This window comes from Osmerus mordax, chromosome 14, assembly GCF_038355195.1.
Source record: "Osmerus mordax isolate fOsmMor3 chromosome 14, fOsmMor3.pri, whole genome shotgun sequence".
NCBI lineage: Eukaryota > Metazoa > Chordata > Actinopteri > Osmeriformes > Osmeridae > Osmerus > Osmerus mordax.
Window position 1 is genome coordinate 6,214,639 of NC_090063.1, and position 18,569 is coordinate 6,233,207.

An 18,569-nucleotide genomic window follows, 5' to 3' on the forward strand; every position below is an offset into this window, starting at 1 on the left:
TATTAGTTTATTAATAACTCGTGACGTAATTAAATGTCCTCCTTATTTCCGGTGAACGGCAAAGGTGTTTTTTTTAAATATAATTTGGGAAATAAACGACCTGTTTGCCTTTTAGTGCGTGAGTCAGTCTTACTATTAGCAAATCTTTAAGAAAACATCTGGGTAAATGGCAAGTTATTCCTTTTCGTTACAGAGGAAATAAACAGTTACCACAGAGCAAAGGTAACTATTGTTATAGTTTGTTTCAACTAAGCTACTGCATTAACAGATTTAGGTACGCTAGCTAGTTAGCTGGCTATCGTCACGTCATTAGTACTAGCTAGCGTTCTAGTCTACCTACTGTTCCAAGCAGGGTTCTTTTGTTCCAGCTAGCTATGCTACCACGCATCTAACATAATATGAGATAGCTTGCTACAGTATATCGTTGTGATAGGTAACAAATTGATTAAGTGTGATCATATATTAATGGTGTGGAATACAATGCTTGCCCGGTAGGTATCTAGTCCCATTAGCTGTGACTGGCGTGATGTGTTATGCATAGACTGTACTAGTATTGATGCCATCGATGATGCTCGGACTCTCAATCTTACCATCTTACTTAGCTACAGTAGCCTAGCCCCATCTCATTGACAACCTGATGTGATGGTGTAAAGTAGTTGGTCGAGTCATAGTTGTATGTTGTCGGTTATAGATTAGGTTAATGATGTCAGTTGTTGACAGCGGTGGTAGGCTGGTGGATATCTAATATAATCTGTACCACACGTCTACCTCTTACTGTTAGTTAGCTAGCTGGCTAGCTAGCCAGGTAACTGTAACTGGACGTGATTCCAACAGGCTAGCAGCACACTCTTCAGTAATGTTGTTAGTCTATGCATCTCAGCGAGGGTTTGTATGTCCAAAGATTCTAGAATCTAGAAGTTAAATGGTCCACTACCAGCATCAATACCAGTCAAAAATAATAATTTTCCACATTCGAATTTGGAAACTATAAACAGCAAGTTAGCGGTCACATACTGTTATAACTTATAACATAGTAAGATTTGTTATTATATGCCATAATTTACGGTTATAACATATAATGAATGATAGTTAATGTTAGCTAGCTGCAAAGTGAGCTTGGGTTGCTGTTACCATGGCAACCCAGTCTTTAACGATGGGACATCCAAGCCAAGTTTAGCATGAGCTAAATATAGCATAGCATGGTCTGGGTCGTGAGCTCTGAAGTGATTGTATTGTCAAAAAACCTTGTCTATTCTACGACCCTCCCCTCAAAGGAAAAAGGAGCTCTTGATGGAGGACTGCCTGCACACTTCCTCAGAGAACCTGTCTAAGCTGGTGCGCTGGGCCCACAGCCACGGCACAATCTGCAGCCTCATCCCGGGCCTCAAACACCTCCTCACCGAGGGTTCCCATAACAACCTCACCGCCATGTGGGGTTGTGGTGCCGGCCACGCCTACCACTGGCCTCTGACCTCCTCCTGCAGGCCAGGGCAGAAAGAACGGGTTTCGTGTTACCAGGACAACCGGGGAATGCTCTCTGAGGCGGGGCCCCAGACCGGCACCGGCAGTGATCGCTTCCTGGCCAGGGCCTCGAAGGCCAAAGGGGGGAGCAACCAGACGAGGGACTCGTGTGACTTCTCCAACTGTAGCGAGCCCTCGGAGGCGGACGACAACACGGAGGAGTTTGGCAGCAACCTGTTCGACACGGCGTGCGAGTCGTCAGCCACGGATGAAGACGGGGAGTATGAGCCTCAGCACCCTGCCAGGAAGAGGGGGGGCACCCCGGGGGGGTCAGGGGGTCTGCGGTCAGAAGACAGGGCCGTGAAGAGGATCAAGCTGGAGGTGTCTGAGGACTATTACATGGTGGCTAACGGCCAACAAGCTCCAGCAACCGACTCGGACCCAAAGGCCACAAATGCCTCCGCCCGACCATATGTGGGACACGGCTTTCCCACCAAGCCTTCCTATGGGGATGGAGACTGTCTGGTTGCCGCCTCCTCCTCCTCCCTACTCTGCCCATCCGCCCCTAACACCTCTTTAGCCAAGCTGGCCTGTGGCCTGGCACTCCAGCCTTCACTCATACACCAGGAGCTCTGCTCGGGGCCCAGCCAGAACATGAGCCTCTCCAGGGAGACCCGGCCGATGGGCCCCGGCCCCGGTGACCTCCTCCTGGGCTCTGAGGAGCTGCTGAGGGCTGGAGAAACAGGCCTGGGGGAACTGAAACCTGAGCTGGAGATGGCAGCGCAAACTCTGGCCAGCAGCACTGACACCACAGGAGAAGCAGCAGGTACCTGTCTGTCAGACCGACGCCCCGAGCACCACGACATCAGACGCATCCGCAACACTGACCACGGTTGTTGTCTCCAACCCCTTCAAACGAAATGGATGCTCCATTTATTTCGAGTGTGTTAACTGTGTTTGTGGGTGTATGTGTGTGTGTGCCGCAGCGGGTCCGGCGCCGGGCGAGATCGAGCGTCTGCGCGCGCTGCTGCAGGCGGAGAGGAGCCGCAGCGAGCTGATGGGGGAGACGATCAGCAGCCTGAAGCAGGACAAGGAGCTGCTCCAGCAGGAGCTCACCAAGAAGGCCGAGCTCATCTGCGACTTCCTGCAGGACCAACTGCGTCCAGGTACCGTTTTTTACACGCTACGCTCGCGTGCGTACAGTACACACACACACATCCCCTATCTTTGTCGTCACGTTCTCCCTGTCCTCTCTCGCTGCCCCTCCAGAGAAGAGGAGGGCTCACTCGTCCAATCACACGGAGCCGGGCAGCTCCCACATGGCGTCGTTTGTCGAGGAGGCGGCCTTCGATTCGCCGGTGCTCTTCGACTCCTTTGAGGAGGTGGAGCTCCATCCCCTGGATCGCCACAGAGGCCTGAAGAGCAAGAGGAACAGGGACGGAGAGAACACGCGCGTCCGGAGTAAGACCCTGTACCCTACACACTTACATCATATCACCATAATCCCTGTACCCTACACACTTACATCATATCACCATAATCCCTGTATCCCCAACTCCTCCACCCTAACCCCTGTACCCTACACCCTAACCCCTGTACCCTAACTCCTCCACCCTAACCCCTGTACCCTAACTCCTACACCCAACCCCTGTACCCTAACCCCTACACCCTAATTCCTACACCCTAACTCCTACACTCTAACCCCTACACCCTAACTCCTACACCCTAACCCCTACACCCTAACTCCTACACCCTAAGCTCTTCCACTGTCAGGAGTTGCATTCTAACCATGTCTCCCTTCCACAGTGAAGAACGTCGTCGGCGTGATCGCCCGCTACATGGCGGCGCTCCAGGAGTTCAAACGCAGCGTGTCCATGAAGGTGGCGTTCGACCGCGTGGGCGTGGACCGCAACACCATCTCCCGCACGGCAGCCATTGCTGAGCTGAGCCTGGCGGCACCCGAGGTCTTCCACGCGCTGGCGCCTTGGGATGAGAAGGAGGAGACGCTGGCACACTATGCCCACAGATGCCGGCAGGCGATGGACGACAACATCAAAGCCAAGATCAAGAGCATGAAGGCCAAAGGAGACCTGCTGCCAATTGTCAGCAAGTAGGTCCGAAACCATTGACTGGCTGGGTACCTCAAACTGGCTAGACTAGGGGGGGACTTATAGAGGTCCGGGCCTGACTATGTAGTGTGTGCCTGCCTTGGTCTGGTCTAATGGGCTTGGACCTGGGGTTGGAACGTGTGGTTCAGAATGCCAGGAGCTCATGGGGAGGAGAGGTTTGGGGCTTGGGAATGTCTCCTGAGCATCACCCTGTTCAGATGGGGTCATTTGTTTTATCTGTTGCCTGGCTGTCCCTAAAGTCTGGTTTAAACTCAATCACTCAACATTTGACTATCATGTTATTGATAGTTGAATGCAACTATGAGCCAGCCTTCCTTCTGCCCCAGCATCCCTAACCCCTGGACTAACCAAAACCCTGAACTTTATTGTTGGGCACAAAAGATATTCACCATAATCACTAATATTTATGTGAAAAAGATATGTTGTTTTTAATCATGTATATATCCCTATTAGAGATCCCCAGTCCAGTAAAATCTCCCACGTGTTTTTGTAATTGCATGTTCACTTTTAGCTGTGATCTGGTGTGGTCCGAGCTGTGTGTGTGTGTGTGTTTTGTTCTCTAGAGTTTCTGGGCGTCTGTGTCCATCTGCAGTCAGAGATTGTTTAACACTAACACATCCTTCTGAGGCCACTTTGCAGAATGCATAAGCTGTTATCAGCAGTGGGAAAGCAGAAGGCATATGAAAAAGAAAGATGTGAGAGACACTGAAGTCAAATGAAATGACGAATCAATATATTGTTTTCCATCAAAAGTTCTTCTTTGCAGATCTCCATGGTACATACTCTCTCAGATAGATTTTAATACTCAGGCTCGGCACCATTGACATCTACAAACGAGCCCAGCTAACTACTGAAAGCCTGGTTATGACCTTCAGCCTCTGAATATTCTGTAGCTTGTCTGGCCCTCATGTTTTACAATCAGATCACCTAAAAGCCTGAGGACTTGTTTGACTGTTACACCCACACATTAGAAGATAATTCAAAAAACAATGCCTGACCTACATATGATGGTGTTTAATGATGAAATGATAAATGTATACAGTACCAATGAATAATAAGTGCTTGGGAAAACATGACAGCTGGAAGCTGTGTTCAAATTTAATAGCATTGGTAGTACACTTACTGTTCACTTGATCTTAAATTGAATATGCCTTAATAAAAACATTACAAAAGCAAAACATAATCCACACGTGTCACATCCCCCCCAACCTCTCCCTCAGTCTCTCCCACCACCTCTCATCTCCCAACCCCCCTTCCCACCCCACTCCTCATTGTCCTTCGGGGTCTAGTCGAGGCAAAACTGGCAGGATGAGGTTCCCAAAGGACGAATCTTGGGTGATGAAGAATCCGGAAGAATGAGCGTGAGCATGCTGCAACACAAATGCAGGATCACCTACTACAGTAGAACTACAAATCTGCCGATGTTGGCAAACCTCCTGTCTAGGTACTGGAGTTAATAAGCATTGAGAGAGTAACACCAGACAATAAATAAGACTCAATAATAATGAATAAATCAAAGATGCAAAAATTGCTTTGACCCATCAGAAGTCTTCTCCAGCCACAGGCCAAATTAACCCTGACCCTAGGCACCAGGTTCTGACCGGCTCATAGATGGAGTGAAATATAACTGATATGGATATTCCCACAAGGGGTGTCATCTATCAAAACCTATAGTCAAAACTCATTTACTTCCTGTCTAACCTGTGAGACCAGACATACCTGAAGGGCAGCTTTCTGCTGGGCTGCAATATGCTGTTGCTCTGCATGGTCTCGAAAGTCTTTATTTACTGCTGGTCTTGATAAAGGGATACTGAGAAAAAAACATTTAAAGAAGAGGGAGGGGGGGGAGTTAGGTGACTCTCGCTGAATAAACAGATGTGCGTGACGTGTCTATAGATGTGTCTGCGTCTTCAAAATAGAGGTGTTAGTCTACAAATCTACAAACCTCGCTCCGGGATTAATGGTCTGGTTTTGAATAAGGCGCCTTTTCTCCTTATCCAGTTCAGCCAATATGGCAACGCGGTTTTTGTTCTGGAAACCTTTGATCAAAATCAAATATATTTAGACTAGTTGTCAACAAACATAGTGGGGGCACAATTTGACGTTTTGGAATCGGTTGTCTTGGCGATACCTACCTTGAGCAGGAGGATTTGCGGCCATGTCAATTTGTGTCTGCTGTTTTGCTCAGCAGCTCTACTTCAAGAACTAGCGTTACTGCCTGGGCTGGATGAGGCTAAGATGAAAGACAAGGAGTCGAAATATGTGCTGATGTATGTCTTTTTATAGGTGGCAGACCATACCAGATATCTCACTAGGCTTACATGATTAGCTAGCCGTTGAAGTTTAGCTTTTATTTACCACACACAACGTAACACCAGATAATGTCTAACACTATCAATAAAACCACGTGATATATGCAGCATTTTGTTTCACTACCGGGTACTGCTATTTCACTTCCGACTCTGGTTAACGTGGATCGACTTGGAGAAACTGGCCTCAGAAGTCCTCAAAAGCACTTCCGGTTTTGCGAATTCGACTTCAAAATAAGAGTGGGGCCTAAAAAGTTAACTAATGTGTGGCGCTAAATAAATTGAAAATAGCTCATCTGAGTAGGACTAACTCTAACTCAAAACATTTTTTACAGTTCTGATTATTTTCGTTTTTTTTTACGCTGACCTCTCAAAAGTCAATGCAGCAATCAGCATAACAACAAGTTTGTGGGAGTTTGGAGAAGTTTAGAAGAGTGTCAGTATAATGGTCAGTTAATTTGTTAAGTACTTATTATAGGCCGATGGTTTCTCACGTTTGCATTAGTGAATCTTTGATTAGTAAATAGCAGTTTAGTACCTAAGTTGAGCACCCTACTCTACCCTCTTTCACCTCTATAAGAAATGGTTTAAAAACTGTTTTACTCAAAAGTTTTAATAAAACAATAAAATCAGTTCATACAATAAAAAAAAGGTCATTTTACACCCGTGCTGACGATATAGGCTACATACCAGTATTATTGCATATTCGGATACCTCTCATGTTCTTGAATCCATTTCATCCCCATGTTGAGGGGGAAGAAAAGCTACAGTTTTCCCAGTAGGCTATCATAATTTTTAACCCCAAAATACCTACCATTTTAACAGTTGATTAATGATTTGACTCAAAGAGTTTACTTTGGACATTAAATTGTATAAAAACGGGTTAGTTCACTGACCTTTATTCTGAAAAATGTGGAAGAAGAGGAAATTAAATTCTTTGTTGTGGCCGCCTTTACCTTGTTTAGTCCGAGTCAGCTGACAGCTGTGTGCAGCCAGCAGCGGGTGTACCATCTGACACACAGCGCTGGAATAATCTTCAAACAAATCACTCCGTCCGGGCCTGACCACAAAGATAGAGATTGTCATATCGAAAAATCCCTTTTGGTTCCTTTTCGCTCGCACAATGAGTGCTGGCACTCCTAAATCACTGGCGTCGTCAGGGCAGCTACCCATCCAGGAGGTTTGCCACCCTCTCTCCGCGGAAGACTCCGCTCTCACACCCAGTCCAGATGTAGCAAACACCGCCAGCGCTGGGGACAAGGTAAGACATCCACAGGGACCAGCTGCACAACGGAGTATAATCATAATGCACAGTGTATAATAATACATTATTGCATGGCTTTATTATACAAACACAACCAAACTAGTTTAAAATTAGCATGATGCTAGCAAGCAGACTGTCATTTGTGAGATTTATGCGAAGCGAAATTTGTATATGAAAAGCCAGTATGTTCTCAGCTCCATATTTTTTAAGAAAGCCACTCTTTTCATAATAGAAACCAGTGTGTGTGTGTGTGCGTGTTTGTTTGTATGTGTGCACCAGTAGGTCATATCAGTGCTATGTATGTAGACTGGTTAACCATTAACCATATTGTCTCTCTGTTTTGTTGCTTCAAGGCAGCAGGAAAGGCTTACTGCTAGCTTGGTCCTGGCTGGCAACATCATGAAATGTAGCTTAGAATCTCCCCATCAGCAGAGAATGTCTCAACGCTGCACTTAGTGGGGTAGCTGACAGACGAGGAATACTGTACATTTGTTGAACAGTCGGAGACAGAATCAAGCAAGACCTCAAACAATAGAATCAGTGTTCACTGAAGCAAGAACGAAGAATAAAAAAAGAGAGAAAACATTCTATCGCTTCTTTGTTTGTATTTTTGTTTCCCTTGGTGATGCAGAGCTGAACATTCCTCCCTCGCTTCTCTCCGCCTAGGAACTAAGCTTACCCAATGGCACGCCGGTCGAGACCTCCAGCCCCGCCTCATCATCCTCTCTCCTGAACCGCCTGCAGCTGGATGATGACCCTGACGGAGAGACTCGTGACCTGTTCGTTACCGTGGACGACCCCAAGAAGCACGTGTCCACCATGGAGACGTACATCACTTACCGAGTCTCGACCAAGGTCCTCAGCACCACTCACCCGTAGTGTTTGATCTAGACAGGGAGTGCAAATTGAGTTTGTCTCTCACACCGATGTGCCAGCAGATTCTGTGGGAGAGGCTCTACCAGAGCAGTGCACTTGCGGCTGCAGGAATGAAGATTTATCTTAGCTATTTCCTCTAGAAGTAGGCATAGAGTTTAACTACTGTCTTACTGTTGCCCTGTGCTTTCAGACGACGCGGGTGGAATTCAACCTCCCAGAATACTCTGTCAGGCGACGCTATCAAGACTTTGATTGGCTGAGAAACAAGCTGGAGGAAACTCAGTCCACACACCTGATTCCTGTAAGTTCCTATTCTCCAGTCTGGGGCCAGATTGTAGAAACAGCTGTCTGTTCCAGTTCTAGAACCTACCACTTACATTTGGTACTGAAACTAGAACCTATATTCTGCACGGGAACTCAATTACTGTTGTGGATATAAAACCTTGGACCCACTCTGTATTCCAGTAACCTATAACCTATTGTCTTAAAGGTGATGAGTAGATGAACTTGGTTCTCCTTTCTCTGCTTGCAGCCTCTTCCAGAGAAGTTTGTGGTGAAAGGCGTGGTTGACCGTTTCTCTGAGGAGTTTGTGGAGACGAGAAGGAAGGCGCTCGACAAATTCCTGAAGCGTGTGGCTGACCATCCTGTCCTGTCCTTCAACCAGCACCTAAATGCCTTCCTCTCCTCCAAGGTCAGTGTATCATTTACCTCCTATACAGGTCATACTTGGATGGCTGCGAGGCATTAATGCTGTGTAATAAACAATGATGCATGTGTGTCTGTGCTGGTGTGTTCAGGACCTGAACAAGAGACAGGGCCTGGCCTTACTGACGAAGATGGGGGAGTCTGTCAAATACGTGACGGGGGGGTATAAGCTGCGGGCGCGGCCGCCCGAGTTCATCTCCATGGGAGACTACCTGGACATGTTCACCCAAAAACTGGGAACCATCGACAGGATCGCTCAGAGGATCATCAAAGAACAGTCAGGTATGGCCTCCACTCCACTCCTCTCCCACACCCTGACCTCTGCCTCCTGAACCCTGACCTCTGTCCTCTGTCCTCAGAGTACCTGGTGGAGCTGAGGGAGTATGGGCCCATCTATTCCAGCTGGGCAGGGTCGGAGGTCGAGCTGCAGGAGCCTCTGGAGGGGGTGGCGGGCTCCGTGGCCACCAGCGGCAGCGCGCTGGAGGAACTGACGCTGGACATGAGCGAGGATTTCCTGCCCGTGCTCCGAGAGTACGTCCTCTACATCGACTCCATGAAGGTAGGAGTGTGTCCATGGTGACCATGCATGAAGCATTTCCCTCTCCAGAATGGTGTTTAACCACTAGTAGCTATCATTGTTGGACATCTTTTTATTCCTCCCTGACACTTGACACCTGACACTGCATTCCAATCACATGCAATCATTTCATTGGCAGTGGCGGTGTTCAGTCTTTCTGAATGTGATCCTTGTGCAATGCTTAAATCCTACAGTGAAAAAGTCCCTCAACAATTCATTTGGTGACGCCTGAGTTTGAACTAGGCCTGCTTCCTCTTGGGTTTTCCTGGCCATATGTGATGGACATGATTTTGTAACCTTAGACCCTCCGTGTACAGGATGTAGACTCATTTCACTTCCTGTTTCCATGCTGACAGCATTACAACACACACAGCCAGAGATCTAGTGTTGAACCACAGAGATAATAGTCAAACTGGCTGAGTGGACAGTGTGGGGTCATAGAGACAGAGTGTCGATTCTATCCGGAAAATAAATGTTTCTATCTGATCAAACCATTCAAGTGTAATTGCTGTGACAAGCCAGTTCAAGTTGCAGTAGTTATTCAGATTCTTACAAGGTGTGTGTTGCTGCTGTTTGGAATCTAGAATGTTCTGAAGAAGAGGGACCAGGTGCAGGCAGAGTACGAGGCCAGGTTGGAGGCTGCAGCCCTGCGGAGGGACGAGGGACTGCCGGTATGACCCTCTCCCCCTCCCCTCCCCTCCCCTCCCCTCCCCTCCCCTCCCCTCCCCTCCCCTCCCCTCCCCTCCCCTCCCCTCCCCTCCCCTCCCCTCCCCTCCCCTCCCCTCCCCTCCCCTCCCCTCCCCTCCCCTCCCCTCCCCTCCCCTCTCCTGTCTTGTAGTTCAGTGCTGTGTGTCCCCCTGCAGGTTCCCGTCGAGGTGGAGAAATGCCAGGACCGCCTGGAGTGTTTCAACGCTGACCTGAAGGCAGACTGGGAACGCTGGCAGAGCAACAAGAGACAGGACTTCAGACAGCTGCTCACGGGGATGGCCGATAAAAACATCCAGTTCTACCAGAAGGTTAGCCCGTTGGCTCCACCTCCTCAGCCCACGTCAACCATGTTGTGGTTTCTCTCTGGGTTGGATTTTGAGCCTGTTATTGTTTCTCTCTGGGTTTCAGTGCCAGGCGTCATGGGAGTCCATCATTCCACTACTACATAACAAGAAGGAGGGCGAAGAGGAAGAGGAGGAGGAAGAGGAGGAGGAAGAGGACGAGGAGGAGAAGAAAACAGAAATCAACTGAATGTGAGACCTCCTGCCCCCGAACACCTCCTCTTCACTCTCAACTTCCTGCACAGAGGAGGAGCAGGACTTCCTGTCTCTCAGATACTCTCGATGAAGGAGGTTCTGCCTCCAGCTCCCAGTGTCTCCACCTGCTGGACAGGAGCGTGTCTACGACACAGACGTGAGGTGCCCTCAGACTCAACTCTCTCATCTGACTGGTTCTACTGGGAGCCAATGCCCGCCCCTTCCTCTCTTGGACTGTCTGTCTGACAGCCAATCAACCAATAATGCTCAAGGAGCAGATAACACAGGCCAAAGGAACAGGAAGTGTAAGAAGGAAAAAGTGAAAGAGAGAGGTGGGCGGGGGAGAGAGACGGGCATCTAATATGTATAAGTTTTTAGTTACATGTTTTTGTTGTTTTTCTCCTGAGTTAACTTTTGCCAATGACCCTGAAGTCAGTGAAGATGAAGTACATCTTTTGCCAAAGATGGAAAACACTTCTCAAAGTTTTCCTTTTCTCAAACCTGTACAGAAAACTGGTCTGCACGATGGAGGAAGATGCTCGTAGTTAATGGTCTTAATTTGAACAAACACACAAGTCCCCGTGCAAAATGCTCCTGTAGACTGATGCCTGCTATTTCAGCGTGATATACAGTCAAAAGAGTTTCTCAAAGGATTGGTATGTCAGTTGACAACTCTTTGTCTGTGTTGCTAGCCAGCAGCTAGCTCTAGCTTAGCATTGCAGGCTGTCAGCTTGTTGGCCCACTGTCTATAGCTAGCATCTAGCAGTCCCTGTGCTGAGCTGACAACAGTTGCTCTGCTCTGGCTGTTTCATATTTAGATTGTCTTTAATTATCACTGCGTTCCTCTGTAATTGGAACTACAGCTCCCAGTCCAGCCAAGCCCCAAGGTACTGCCTACATTGTGGAGCGAGAGCAGGCTATTCTGGTTCTGGGTAAATTTAGGATTTGCGTTCTACAACAGAAGCTTGAGTTATGCAATTGGGGAACCATTGTTTTTGAGTTCTAACTGTTGAATCACTGTTACAATGTTACTCAGAGAGACCCCTCTGTCAAGGTGACGAGCACATTACATTTTTCATGGGACATGTGGGAGTGTCTGCCTCCTGGTGTCTAAAATGTAGAACTGCAGACTGGACGTGTTAAGTAAAGCAATCTGCTGGCCACAGGTTAAGTGTGTGCTGTGCCTGCTAACATTTATATATGCTCCTCTTTGTAGTTTGGGAGATGAGATGGACCAAATGTGAAACACGCATGTCTTGGTCAAATACTTAGAGATCAAAACTCCAGTATAGTACGAAAAATATAAGGTGGTGGAACTTGGTTTGCACCTGAGTTGTACTTGACCAATGTGTGTGTGTGTGTGCGAGTGTATCTATTCCTCCTGCTACTTTCTCCTCACCCTCTATCAGCTACACCTGTGTTGAGTGTCCAGGCAGCTACAGATGTGTCATTAAGTTGTCAGTGGTGAATATGAAGTTAACAATTAATAAACTCTCACACAGACCACATGAAGGAGGGGGACATGACATCCAAAGTTCAAATCCTGCTCAAATGGCAATATGTAGCTCCCTATTTTTCTATTCACCTGCGATTCAGTGTGGTTGTGAAGACCGGGGGTTTTCTGACAGGGGTATGTGTGTATATATGTGTGGGCACTGTTTATAATACTAAAGCAAGGGCAACTGTGCTGTGTGCTGGCTATATAGGTCTGTATACATGCTGTGTGTACGTTTGTGTGTTTCTGTTTTTTCTACTCTTTCACCTTGAGGTTTTCTTTGCCAAGCGCAGCCCGTTTAACCTTTCCCTCCTTCCCAGCCCCCACGTGTGCATTGTTTACTGTTGCATTCCTAATCATGTACATTTTGATGTTGAAATAACAACATATTTGAATAATAACCTCTACATCTGTTGTTTTGATGCAATTTTCTTTACCTCAAATTATTTTGAATATTGGACCAATAAAAATAGAATGTATTTAAATCTATGGTGGTTAACATCATGAATACAAAGCAAGTACAACATTAATTATTAATTTTATTAATTTGAATTTAAACATCATCATCATTGGCTTTATGTGAAGTAAAACAGGCCCAGTCCCAGCCCTTGGCCCATGTCCACAGTGCAACACACCTGGCCCACCATTAACAGTTGATGTGAGCAGTCTTTCCTCCTGGTCCTAATGCTTGTCGACCTTTACATTGACATTTATTCATTTAGCAGACGCTTTTATCCAAAGCGACTTCCAAGAGAGAGCTTTACAAGTGCATAGGTCACTGATCATAACAACAAGATAGCCAAAAAACATTGCGAGTAGCCAAAACATGAAGCACACATTGTGAACAACCAAAGTAAGTGCCAAAGGGAAGAACCATAAGAGCATGTAGTTAAACAAGTTACAATTAAACAACATGAACCGCTATAAGTGCAAGTGTACCTGTAGAAAAAAGCAAGCAACAGTAATAAAAACAATATATCACAGTGAGAACAAAAATTTTAAACAATTACCACTAACCACAAGAGCAACAAGTCTCTAAGCAAGAGTCATTGTGATCCTTGAGGAAACTGACATCGGGTCAAGCGAACCATTCCTAAGTACCGTTGTACTCCCGGAACAAGTGCGTCTTGAGCCTTTTCTTGAAGGTGGAGAGACAGTCAGTATCTCTGATGGAGGTGGGGAGTTGATTCCACCACTGGGGGGCCAGACAGGAGAAGAGCTTGTGTTGGGACTGGGCGGTCTTGAGCGGTGGGACCACCAGGCGGTTGTCTGAAGAAGACCGTAGGTGACGGGTGGGGGTGTAAGGCTGCAGGAGAGACTTGATGTAGACGGGTGCAGTCCCGTTCACTGCTCGGAAGGTCAATACCAGGGTCTTGAATCTGATACGGGCCATGATAGGTAGCCAGTGGAGAGAGATGAGGAGCGGGGTAACATGGGAGCGTCTGGGTAGATTGTAGACCAGGCGGGCCGCTGCGTTCTGAATCCTCTGAAGAGGGCGGGTTGCACATGCTGGGAGACCAGCGAGCAGCGAGTTGCAATAGTCCAACTTGGAGAGGACAAGTGCTTGGACTAGCAGCTGGGTGGAGTGCTCAGACAAGTATCTCCTGATCTTCCGGATGTTGTAGAGGGTGAATCTACACGACCGGGAGACCGCAGCAATGTGGGCCGTGAGGGAAAGCTCGTCGTCCATGGTAACCCCAAGGTTCCTGGCAGAGGATGAAGGGGTCACCGTCGCAGATCCCAGGGTGATTGAGAGATCGTGGGAGATGGAGGGTTTAGCCGGGATGATGAGAAGTTCTGTTTTGGCGAGGTTCAGCTGGAGGTGGTACTCGGTCATCCAGGCGGAGATGTCTGTGAGGCAGGCCTCAATCCTAGCTGAGATCCCCGGATTGGGGCTCTGTGCGTCAACGCACAGAGCCCCCAGGGAGGGAGCTGAAGCTGTAAAGGCTGATGTAAGCCTTCAGTTCCTCAATCCATCCCATCTACGTGACAACATCAGTCTCCCTGGATTCTCTCATATTCATTCCCCTTAGACAGTCTGCAGCCCACCACACTGAAACACACACACAGGTTACAATTACAACTTGATATGATAGATTTGGATAGGTGGTCTGGTCGGGTCTGGTCTGGGTGAGCTCTAACCTGATGGGGATGGTGGCCAGCACTGTGATGATGCTTGACAGGGTGAAGACAAAGCCGGGGAACCAGTCCAGAGTGGCCTGGTACACGCGGGTGTAGATGGGGGTGTAGGCCAGACTGGCTACCTTGAAGGACAGCTGCAGTGAGATCAAGAGAATACCTGGAGGGACCGAGAAAATGACATTGAGATCAGGATCATACCTGGAGACCCAGTTGGTCAGGGGGATCAGGATAATAGCTGGAGGAACAGAGAGTGGGACAGGGACATGGATATGAGGGTGTGGCCTGGAGACAAAGAGAGTGCTCATTTCCAAGCCCAAGAGGAAGTGAGAGTGTGATGAAACCACCCGATGACATGCGGCTTGGTAACGTCAGAGGGAGTCTGCAAAAGTCTGCATTGGTTGAGTTGAGGAACTAATACAAATAAAACTAGAGAGGATACAATTTCTGGGGAAATTGTAGGGTGTGCTTGCTTGCGTCGGTTGCACAGGGGTCTGTATATTTTATATAAAAATGCATCGGGCCTACTTATTATTTATAAAGATTACATAGATTTAAAAGCATCTTTTTTTTGCTGCTCATTTACAACTCAAAATACGAGTGAAGTGTAGAATGAAATATGATGTCTTCTCATTTCCCCTGCAAGAGGCAGCTGACAGGCTGAATCAAAACGAATACATTTGGCAGACCGGTGTAAAAATGGACCTAATCTCTATGACTTAAACGTCCTTTTAAGTTGTCCCTTCTCGTGATATTTTCAGGCATTTAGCCTACTCATATTGCATTCATTCATTAATAAAGAACCCCCTTTGAAGATTATTCTACGACTTTACCGGCAGAAGATAGAATCGCAATTCAAACAGTACCATCTGCTAACTGAAAATATGCCCCCAAAAACGTAAATAAGCTTGACATTTATTTAGTGGAAAATCGCTCATTCATAAAAAGCTCACTGGTAGCGATCATTGTCAGTAACAACGCAAAATGCGATATAGCCCTGTGTGGAGAAGCTGCCCCGGTAAATTCTACTACTACAGTACAGTACTAGACTACTGCTGTGTTCTTCTTGGTAGCGATTGCGTTGGTTGAATTCGATTTAACGTTCCGTTGTACGGTTTAGACTGAAATTAATTATTTTCATGAACAGATTGACAAAGTTTAGGCTGTGGCAATGAAGTTCAGGTTAGTAGTCAGATTGTTTCAACTATTGAAAGACTTGAGTAAGGGGAGTGCCGAACATGTTCTGTCGCCGTTTGACTTAAACAGCTGAGGAGTTTTTGTTAGCTACTCACACTAGTGTCTCGGGTAGGCTACAGCGTTGCAGTGAGCTACACTGGTTTGAAACCACATGTAATGGTAATTTCACCAACTAATCGTTTACTAATATCAGAATAAATCCTACAACGAAAATGTATATGTGAGGAATGTTTATTTTAACGATTGAAAACAGATACATCATAGACCACTGTAGTATGTGTTGCCCGGGCAACACAGGCTAATGTCATGATGCTAATACTTCAGTGAAATAGTAGACTACTGATTCCGAAAGTAGATGTACTTCCTTAATAATATCAGCTTATATTGTACATTACACATCACAATTGTGTGTCATATCACAAAGTAAAATGAGTAAATAGTTATCACCCTGGCCTCTTCTTGTGGCGTTTCTGCAGCTGCCTTGCAGTAAAGCTATAGTTAGCCTAGCTATCCCCCAAGTTAACAGATGCGAAACGAATGTTCTGCCAAAGGTAGTCACGCGTGTTTTCGTGACGTTAGTGACGTAGTGACGTTAGTAACGTCAGTGACTGTGGCTAGCAAATTAGCCACCGTTAGCTTCACTTTTCGCCACAAAAACTTAACTTAAGCCCAAACCATGCAACGGAACGTAAATTCCAATAGAAGCAACTCAATCGCTACCAAGACGAAACTTTTGACACCTACGTTGTCTATGTAGGCCAAATATTGACTGAGTTTTAGGGGGGCAAAAAGAATAGTAATAATAATAATATATATGTGAGAGAACAAAGGTTGTGCCCTTGCCGAAGGCAAAGCACACCCAATAAAAACATTGCCCCCCTTCGCCCCTACCTGCCAACACCACACACCTTTGAAGCACATACCAGAGGATACTACTCACTGACCTCAGCTCTGGCTGACACCTGAGATCAGATACTCCACCGTGTACCAGGCCTGAAAAACACACACACACACACACACACACACACACACACACACACACACACGGGGAAGAGACATACCGTAGGAGGAGCCTTTCACCTGCTTGGACAGCAGGGAGCGGATGGTGGGCATCGGGATGAGGGCAAACAGGGTCAGAGATCGAGCTGGGGAGAACACACACACAGCTGGAGTCAATGGTGACGCACAAACACACTGGAGAGCTAGTGGTGACATAGGTTACTGTACACACACACACAAGAGCCTGCATACCACACACACACACAAGAGCCTGTAGGGTCACATACTACACACACACAGTGGAGATTAATATAGACAGCTGCATCAGCTCGGCCCCATGGGTACGCCACGTGTGAAGAGATATGGTTGTTTTCGGTGGTGAGTGTGTGTGTGTGTGTAAAGATAATAAAGCAGCCATCCACTCATTCTCACTTCCCCAAAAAACACAAAGTTCTACAAACACAGTGAGCAAACAGGGTGCAACCCTGGGTTCCTGTACTCTCCCCGCTAACTGGGTTCCATACAGACCTCTATCAGATTGGAAATATCGAATAATTTGTTCTTTCTGAACTGAAATACGCTCCTGGTATGGGCTCTATAACGAAAAAACGAAATTCCTGATGATTTATACAAAAGTGGTCTAGATTGTGCCAACCCTTCTGTGGCCTTATGTGGGCCATAAGGTTGAATACCAACCTAGGTAGGCTACCTACCCTGACACGTTCTAAACAGTCAAGAAAGGCTCAGGCTTTGTTTGTGCACAGTAATAAAAAGAGATCACTGACACCTTGCATGAGGATTTGGACTGTCAGTGCTCAGTATATAGGTTATAGACATGATATAGGTTAGGATAGGTTAAATCATACGATTCAAGGCATTATAACACATTAACCATTAGATTTTGTTAAAGCACCAACCAGTTAGTATTGAATACATATTTGATTCACACTTACCCAGATAAAACATGTAGGTTTCTGTCACAAACGCCATAAAGTAGATTCCCGCGGCGAATGACAGCATACCGATGATTATGAGACTCACGTCGCTCACCCAGCGGGACATCACCATGACACCAAAGAAGCTCGTGAGGAACACCATGAATCCGGCTGCGTTACCGTATCCCACCTGGGTTGCGTTCCAGTTGAGCGGCTCCTTCATCTCGAACGACACCAGGATCTCCACCCCGCCACCGACCGCCACGTCATACAGAATGCCACCGGCGAAGAGCAGGGCGATGTTCACTAAACTCCTAGAGTTGTGACTGATCAATCCCTGGTTCTCTTTCTCGCTTTCCGGACCAGTCACCTGTACGCGATTTATCTGAAGCAGGAATGTGGAGTGCAGTAAACACACGAGATAAAAAGCCACGCTCAGCCCCACTAGCAGGCTGCCCTGCTTGAAAGTCGCCGTGTACAGCTGGAAAAGGTGACCGGAGGCTAGACTACCGACCAGTCCCGCCAGCCCGTATATCAGTTCGACGCACATCATCTCAACGGAGCGGTCGTCCTCGGTTGATCTCAAGGACACCAGCGCCATGACGCCAGCCCAGTAGGAACAGAAGCCACCGCAGAGTCCGTGCAAAACTACCCCACCGTAGAGAGCTTCCAGGGGCCAGCCCAACATCACGACCGACAGCAGCACCGCTCGGGACAACAGGTAGCCTACCAGGGGAATGACGATGGGGATCTTTCGGTAGCCCCGATCCCCAATTTTTGCCAGGATGATGGCCGGGATGATGGGAGTGAACTTAGCCAATAAGTTGTAAGTCATGTAAAAGTTGGTCATAGCTCTCTGACGACTGTCCACCGTTGACGTACCGTTGATGGAGTCGGTTGCGTTAGCGCATCGCTCCTTCACCACCATCTGCAAGCCGGTGTCAAAAAACGCGCTGGCCAGCTGAGCGATCAGGACCACAGTCTCAATGCGCTTAACGAGATACCAGAGACCCATCCTAGTATCCAGCAAGCTATATTTATTGAAAGTAAAAGTTTAGCACTGTCTGTTTGACATATGTAGTTATATCCACAGCTGAAGAAAACGCTCTGAACTTCAACAAGTTCAGTTATGGTCGGGTATGTGAGGTGTTTCTCGTCGTACAAAGCTGCGATTCTGAGATGCAATTCCCTCCCTGTCACGGTTCACACTCCCATTTCCGCATGTTTGCCGTTGATCAC

The 18,569-nt window shown here is 47.2% G+C and overlaps 4 protein-coding genes across 5 annotated transcripts; 2 read left to right on the plus strand and 2 right to left on the minus strand.

Moving 5' to 3' along the window:
* Positions 1 to 96: 96 nt before the first annotated feature.
* On the plus strand, positions 97 to 3,973 carry LOC136956206 (uncharacterized). Of its 2 annotated transcripts, none has more exons than XM_067250083.1 (5): positions 97 to 222; positions 1,275 to 2,287; positions 2,448 to 2,627; positions 2,731 to 2,922; positions 3,268 to 3,973. In XM_067250083.1, exons 2-5 carry the CDS (start codon positions 1,291 to 1,293, stop codon positions 3,573 to 3,575), a joined length of 1,677 nt encoding a protein of 558 aa, XP_067106184.1. In that variant the 5' UTR covers positions 97 to 222; positions 1,275 to 1,290; the 3' UTR covers positions 3,576 to 3,973. The 2 variants fall into 2 exon arrangements, with proteins under 2 accessions (XP_067106184.1, XP_067106183.1); XM_067250082.1 differs by lacking the exon at positions 97 to 222 and adding an exon at positions 362 to 491.
* Positions 3,974 to 4,652: 679 nt separating this feature from the next.
* Positions 4,653 to 5,992, minus strand: inip (ints3 and nabp interacting protein). Its single transcript, XM_067250085.1, has 4 exons — positions 5,726 to 5,992; positions 5,536 to 5,629; positions 5,310 to 5,400; positions 4,653 to 4,960 (listed from the first exon to the last, which is right to left on the minus strand). Exons 1-4 carry the CDS (start codon positions 5,748 to 5,750, stop codon positions 4,859 to 4,861), a joined length of 312 nt encoding a protein of 103 aa, XP_067106186.1. The 5' UTR covers positions 5,751 to 5,992; the 3' UTR covers positions 4,653 to 4,858.
* An 869-nt stretch (positions 5,993 to 6,861) lies between these two features.
* Positions 6,862 to 12,584, plus strand: snx30 (sorting nexin family member 30). Its single transcript, XM_067251090.1, has 9 exons — positions 6,862 to 7,160; positions 7,830 to 8,018; positions 8,230 to 8,340; positions 8,572 to 8,730; positions 8,837 to 9,026; positions 9,104 to 9,303; positions 9,906 to 9,992; positions 10,185 to 10,337; positions 10,438 to 12,584. Exons 1-9 carry the CDS (start codon positions 7,023 to 7,025, stop codon positions 10,558 to 10,560), a joined length of 1,350 nt encoding a protein of 449 aa, XP_067107191.1. The 5' UTR covers positions 6,862 to 7,022; the 3' UTR covers positions 10,561 to 12,584.
* Positions 12,585 to 13,989: 1,405 nt separating this feature from the next.
* Positions 13,990 to 18,481, minus strand: LOC136956813 (solute carrier family 46 member 2). The gene is made up of 4 exons (XM_067250809.1): positions 17,349 to 18,481; positions 16,458 to 16,541; positions 14,203 to 14,359; positions 13,990 to 14,113 (listed from the first exon to the last, which is right to left on the minus strand). The coding sequence occupies exons 1-4, from the start codon at positions 18,343 to 18,345 to the stop codon at positions 14,056 to 14,058; spliced, it is 1,296 nt and encodes a 431-aa protein (XP_067106910.1). The 5' UTR covers positions 18,346 to 18,481; the 3' UTR covers positions 13,990 to 14,055.
* Between the last annotated feature and the right edge of the window lie 88 nt (positions 18,482 to 18,569).